Source organism: Marmota monax, unplaced genomic scaffold, assembly GCF_021218885.2.
Source record: "Marmota monax isolate L192 unplaced genomic scaffold, Marmota_monax_Labrador192_F-V1.1 WCK01_AAM20220418_F8-fsc00030, whole genome shotgun sequence".
In the NCBI taxonomy this organism is placed as follows: Eukaryota; Metazoa; Chordata; class Mammalia; order Rodentia; family Sciuridae; genus Marmota; species Marmota monax.
Genome location: NW_026691988.1, coordinates 965525 through 972610, shown reverse-complemented (window position 1 = coordinate 972610; position 7086 = coordinate 965525). Strand labels below are relative to the sequence as shown.

At 40.9% G+C, this 7086-nt stretch overlaps 1 protein-coding gene across 12 annotated transcripts in view; it reads left to right on the top strand.

The window, feature by feature from the left end:
• Positions 1–267: 267 nt before the first annotated feature.
• Ptprk (protein tyrosine phosphatase receptor type K) overlaps positions 268–7086 on the top strand; it is a 560796-nt gene continuing 553977 nt past the window's right edge. For 8 of the 12 annotated variants that reach the window (XM_058581031.1, XM_058581026.1, XM_058581030.1 and 5 more), the window contains exon 1: positions 268–622. In XM_058581031.1, the coding sequence (XP_058437014.1) occupies positions 514–622 (109 nt within the window). In that variant the 5' untranslated portion in view covers positions 268–513. The remainder of the gene's footprint in view (positions 623–7086) is intronic. The other 4 variants (XM_046449140.2, XM_046449132.2, XM_058581034.1 and 1 more) reach the window with 2 other exon arrangements.

Below are 7086 nucleotides of genomic sequence, written 5' to 3'. Positions count from 1 at the left end.
ATTTCTGGAGCAGGTCGGCGAGCTGCCTTTCCCGCTCGCTGCCTCCGAGCGGCCGCGGGCGTCTGGGCTCAGGCGGCGAACAAAGGCAGCGAGTGGCGCGGGGCACGGAGCGCGCGGCCGAGGCTGGCGCGCGTCTCTCAGGCAGGAGGCGGCGGCGGCGGCGCGGAGCCGGAGCCCGAGCCCGAGCCCGCATTCCTCAGAAGCGCCCGGAGCCCGCGGGGCGACGTCACCCCAGGCTCCGCCCCCGTCCCTCCCCGAGCAAAGTAACTCTTGACTAACAGGAGCAGCCTCCGCCGAGCATGGAGAGCTGCGGCTGCGGCCGGCCGGCGGCGCGGGAGACGCTTTCGCCCCTGAGGTAGTTTGGTTTCTGCAAAGAAGGAAAAAGTGTTGGCGGGCGGCTGTGGACTCTCCGCCCTGAGCCCGGGAGGCCCAGCTCCCTGCTCCGTCGTGGATTTCGCAGCCATCCCCCTGCAGCTCTTTGCAAAGCTGCTTGAAACTTCTCCCAAACTCGACATGGATTCGGCGGCGGCGGCGGCGGCGGCGGCAATGCCTGCTTTTGTGGCCCTCTTGCTCCTCTCCCCTTGGCCTCTTCTGGGGTCCGCCCAAGGCCAGTTCTCTGCAGGTGAGTGTCCCGGGTGGCGCGCGGGTGGGTTGGGCGTCCGGAGCCCCGACAAATGTCCCCAGCCCTGGCTTGTGAGACGTGGATCTGGCTCCTTGCCTGGGCCGGGGGCAAGGATTTGGGGAAAGCTTTCCTGGCCCTCCGGGGTGAGGCGGTCCCTGGGTAGAGGAAGAGATGTTCCCGGAGTTTGTACCAGGTGAGACGCGGGGCACTGAGCTGGGCGCCACTTGGCGCAGGTAACTTTGGTCTTGGCGACCCATTGTTCTTCCCTGAGGCTGTCTCGGGGCGCAGATGGGCACGGCTGTGCTGGAGTGTGTGGAACTAGTGGCCTCGGTGCCCAGCGCAGGCTGCACTGGGTTAGTGGAGGAGAGAGAAAGAAAAAGTAGTTAGGACTCCGGGGACAACTGCTCTGTTGCTCGCGGTGCTGGCTTGTTGCTGTCTGCCACCAGAGTGTTCACAAAATTCCCCGGGAAGCCATTGTCAGAAACGTGGAGACGCAAAGGCACTGACCTCAGCGCTCTTTGCCAGGTGCTTTTTGTCCCGGGAATAACCTTCCTTGACTCTTGTCCAACTACTTCCCCGTCTCTCCTCTAGTCCCCATTCTCCTCCTCCAGCGTAGTGTTGATCCTGGTTTTGTCCTGTGGGCTAGGGCACCGCTTGGAATATGTGTTTGTTGGTCGAGTCTTTTAAGATGTTTTGATTCTAAGGATCTGTGCAGAGTAGTCCTGTGCAGCGAGGTCTGAGAGCCCAGTCCGAGAATCCTGAGCCGCGTGTGGGAGCCCGCTCTTCCTTAAACCCAAAGAGAAGCTCGCTCCGCACCTCTCAGAGCCAGCCTGTTTGATGGGTGCTCTAAACAACTACTGTCCGCCTGGGGAACCCTAAAAGAGGGATGAGAGCAGTCTTTTATGTTAGCCCTTTGCTTTCTAAGTAAAGCCATTCAAATGAGTCCGTGACCCCTGCTCTCCTGGATCCGTCCTCTGTTCTCTTCCAGTTTTGTTATTCTTTCCTTTGGTTGGTTGCTTCTATCCTTCTCTCCTCTGGGGGCTCTGAAGTTTCACCAGGTGGACGCTGGGGAGCGGGCTCCCAGGCGCTCTTCTGCCTCCCGCGGATTATGACAACTTTTCTGGCTAACCCACCCGGTTCAGCTTGGCTGGCGGGCGCATCTGCTGCCTTGGTTCGCGGTGCAGATGGAAACGCCAAGGTGGCCGAGGTGATGGAGAAAAGGGGGAAAAGCAACAGCCGAGCTCCTGGCTGAGTCCACAGGATAGAGAGAAAGAACTTATTTTGTACTTGACAGTTTCTTTCATTGTTGAGGCTGCCTGGTTTCCTGGAAATAAACTCACATTGTTTTCCAGAGCAATCATTTATTTACTTTCCGTCTGCATTTCCCTCGCCCCTTAGAACTGCAACAGACTTAGGTGGCAGTTTGTACCGTCCACCCTGGCAAAGGTTATGAAATGATAGCACGCAGAAGGAAAGCCGTGTGTGTGTGTGTGTGTGTGTGTGTATGTATATGTGTGTGTGTATGTATATGTGTGTGTGTATGTATATGTGTGTGTGTGTGTATATATATATATATATATATATATATATATATATATATATATATTCATTCGATGGGCACAGAGGGCAACAACTCTATGCAATGAGTGATCTGGTGGTTTAATTAAATTCTCTTTGGATTAAGCATCACTGCATGCATCTCTGACATACAATGCCTGTTAGTATTGGAACCATGCTTGATGTGACTCATTATATGCAGGCAAGTTGGAGAGAGTATTGATTTCTGCACAGTGTTTGTCACTCCATGGAGAGCCTACGCTTGAAAAGACATGTAGTTTGTTAATTGAAAGTTTGAACTCTACCAGTTGTATGATTAAACTCACATATATTTAAGAATTGTAACTTAATGTCTCAACAGCTGATGGACATTTTTATAGTAAAGAAACTTTTTCTCCTCTAAAGTGTTATTTACCTTTTCATGAGCAAGTAAATATTAAATTTCTTCCAGCACAAAATGCAGAAGTGCTTTTCTAATACCTGCAGGTTAGATATCACAAATGAACAACTGTAGTCTTAGACATTCAGTTCTGAGTGATTTAGCTAAATATGTCTGCTTTTCTTTAGTGGCAAAACATAACATTTGACTTTATGTTAAATTTTATTAACAGAATGTACAGTCCTAACAAATGTAATTCTCACAGGATTATATCTGAAAAATTTTCCAATCAGTATATACATACATGCCCACAAATGAATGTCTTTTATTTCCAGAGTTTAAAGTCACAGTGCGGATCTGTCTGTATTTGTCCATAAATTAAAAGTTTGTTTTGTAAATATTACCTTTTTCTGGCTATCATAAATCTTTTGGTATTTAACCACCTTCAAATTTTATGACAGCCAGTTAGATTTAGTGCAGAGACATGGATTAGAGATGTAGTACAGACTAAAGGCATATTCTTTTTTGATTTTTTTAAATTCTATTTTTAATGATGAACTTTTGAGCATTTAAATAACATTTTAAAAATCTGAAAGTAATGTTCCAAGTATAGCTTTTTTTTCCAAATGAGTTAAATCTAACTTACTATGTTTAGTTTGCCACTTTTCAACATTGTCATATATTTACTAATATAGAAAGCTTAATAAAATTTTAAGGACTAAGAATTATATTTACTTTGCTTAAATAACAAATTTAGGAATATTTTATTGATTATGGCCTTTTCCTTAACTTTTCCAGTTAAGGTGTAAAACTGCTCCATGATAATCATCTTTCAAATCAGAGTTTTCTGTAAATATCAACTTACACTCTTTTAATCTAGTTTGTTACTTAAAATCGTATGTGATATATCTGGGAAAACTGAGGCATAGAAATACAAAGAGGTAATAAAGTATACTTAGTGGGTGGTATAGCTATCATCTCTTGGTTATCTATCATTTTGTAAGAAAGTTTTCTATAAGACTCAGATAAGTTATAAAACTGGTCACAGATGAGGTAACTTGGAAACTCAGCTTTATCTTCTATAAAATGGGGATAATAATATCTGTCCTGACCTATCCAGCATAGTTTTTATGAGGATCTAGTGAAATATTATGTGAACCAGCATAGTCAGTTGTAAAGAGTTGTGCAGGTTTCTGAGATATCCTCTTCCACTGAGGTAGCTGAAATGCCTTAGTTTTAGTTCTTCATTTACTGTTCCTGAACTCTGATAACTCTTTCCCTAGTAACTACAGGCTGTTCAGGATGTGTGTGTGTGTGTGTGTATGTGTGTGTGTGTATACATGTGTGTTTCATTCAGCCAGTCATTCATTTTAATCATTTTTTAAAGTTTTATTGATTTTATTATTTTTTAAATACACGACAGCGGAATGCATTACAATTCTTATTACACATATAGAGTACAATTTTTCACATCTTTGTATATAGAGTATGTTCATGCCAAATCATGCCTTTATACAAGTACTTTTTTTTTTGCATTACAATTCTTATTACATATATATACCACAATGTTTTATATCTGTTTATATATAAAATATGTCGACATCCAATTTGAGTCTTCATACATGTACTTTGGATAATGATGTCCATCACATTTCACTGCCCTTGCTAATCCCCTATTAAACGTAAACAATCTAGAATGGCCCTTACCATAATTGTATCAGCATATAATTGTATCAGCATATTGCTCTTCAAAAATTTTTATTTTACCTACCTTGTGTAGATCCTTATATGAGTTAAGCCTGTGGAAGAGTCACTATGAACTTTCCTGGTATTATAACGATGGGAAAAAAAAATTAAATCAATTTCTTTAGCCATTTGTTCAACTGTTGATTCAGCTTTTTCATCTTTCTGTGGAGAATAACATGCAGCTTTCAGATGCAGTCTTATCAGTGACCTAGAGAGGGACTATTGTCTCTTTTGTGTGATTTGAGCCTGGAAATGCAGCTCAAGATCAGCCTTGGATGCCATTCCTGGCAGGTTACACTGCTGATCCCTGAGGACCTTGCAACTCATTTAAGCAGTGCCACTTTCCTTGTGTCTGACTCCTTGTTGTCTCTGATACAAAATTAATTGCTCTTATGCTTATTTCCTACTAGGAAGATAAACTGTAGCCTGCTTGTTTTAAGGTTTGCCTTTTACTTTTCTGGTTTTGATTGGCCAGCAACCCCTGGTGCCTCTGTGCCTTCAAACTCCAGATTCTAACCACGAGTAATGATATGCAACTGGACATTTCTGGGATTGATTTTCCTCTCTCTAGTCCCCTTATATCTGACTGCTGATTTTCCTAGATTGCGAGATATCATTTGTGTCTGGCCTGCCCAGACGGAAAGATGCAGGTTTGGCTGCTATTTGGGTATTAGCATGTGTGCTGTTGACAGCTCTTCTCTTTGTGAATTTAAAAAAAAAAAAAAAAAAATCCACATCTCTGCTACTCCACCCTTCTCCCATAATTCTTCCCAGTCTTCTAGTAACAAAAAGTCCCACATACTTATATACAAAACTATAACCTATGTGTTTTCTTTTGGAACCAGATATATTCTCAAAAATTGGCAATAAGACTATCTACTACCCAAGGCCAATGCCAGTTCTCCCACCCAATCTCATATGTCCAGCAATGATGGTCGATTACTTATTTTATAGCCTTAAATATATAGGCATGCAGCATTATTTCATATAAAGGAAGTGTATTGGTTTCTACTAATATTTTTGAAGTGCATTGTACTAGTTTACTCCAGGTGTTATTAAAGAGAGTGAATCATACTAAATTTGGATTTGTGCTGTTCCCATTTCCCTTATTTGCTCTTCATGAAGGGCAGGAAGAGGAATGTTGGAAGATTGAGAACAGGAAACATCAAGAGAGTTTACAGATTGTTCTTACAGACAAAACAAAGAACACAGGGATTGTATGTGTGTGTATGTGTGTGTTTGATCTCTTAATTTCGGAAGAGAGAAAAAAGTCCTATTTTTGACTTGTTTATTGGAATCAGCCTTTGCCTTTGTCCAAACAGATTCATTTCTTATTCTGTCAATGCAAAATTTCCCTCTGTGTATTCCTCTCAGACTCAACCCTTTGATCATATGTATCTGGTCTGTGTTCTTTTATCAAATGATGTTTCTCTACCTAAAAAAGGTTGTAATTGCTTTTGAACATGACTTGTTTTTTCATCAGAATTCATGCTGTTTGTGATAGTTACTGAAAAATAGTACAAGACATATCAATTCATGATATATCTTTAAATGGTATTTGATAACAAAGTGAATAATGTATCAGTCAGGCTACTTTTTATTTCAGCTGAAGTCAAAAGCAAACTTCCATATCTATGAAATAATCTTTTAATGTCACAGAATGTTTATTTGTCATGCTTACCTGTCTGTGAATGAAAGAGAGACTTTATGTTTCATTTTGTAAATGGGAATAGAAAACTAGAGTACTACTGATTGGCTGATTATTTTGAGATAAGTGAAATAAATTACATATAACTACACTTTGTAAACTTCTTTAAAATTGTTTGAATGTTTACAGTGTGAATTCTGAGGTAGACAGTTCACAAACTTGATGCTTCATCTTAGTGCCAATGTGTTTTATGAAAACATTCTTAAAGAATGTAGGTGCACATAAGAAGTTTAATAAGTTCTGTGAAGATTTTGTTTTGAAAGGTGTGTTTATTTTCCTTTTAGATTCTTGTGGTAATTCTTTTGATTTACAGTTAATATATTGGTAATAAAAACTGAATTTACATAATTTAAAAACTTGGTTTTCCGAAGTTTTCCAGATTGTTGAGGCTCTGGAAAGACACCGGGTCTGGAAGGTGAGGCTCATATTGATTCTGTGGCGGAGCACTGGTGCTTTTCCACTTGACTCTGGTTGAAGTTTTTGGTGCTCTTCTTTGTGTGCTGATAATCCATAAAAATTCTAATCGGCTTATTTTACTTATAGTTCTTTTAGGAGCAAATTAAGTAGTCCTAATGAAATGATTTGTGTTTCTGCTTGAATTGTTGAATTCTGTTAATAGAAATGATGGGATTGTGGCTCAGCGGTAGAGCACTCGCTTAGCATGTGTGAGGCTCTGGGTTTGATCCTCAGCACCACATAAAAATAAAAATAAAATAAAATAAAGGTATTATGCCCAACTAATAAAAAACAACTTAAAATAAATATTTTAAAAAATGATGAAGTGAGCAGTGCTCAGTAAATTTTTCTTCTTCAGGTGTCATTATAGCAATTTTAATAAGAGAAATTCAGAAATCAAGTGAAATGATATAGTATATAGTTGAGTTATTGCTTGCATTTATTTTGTTGGGAAAGCTGAAAACTGGTTGTATCTTAACAGTGATAGTACTTCATTGTCCCACGTTCCAGGTTCGAAAAGAGCTACAGTCGTTGGGGGATAGGATCCACACTTTGTATTTATATTATTTGGAAGACTGTGGATAATGGGCCATTATTTTTCTGTAGTTGGAGAAACTG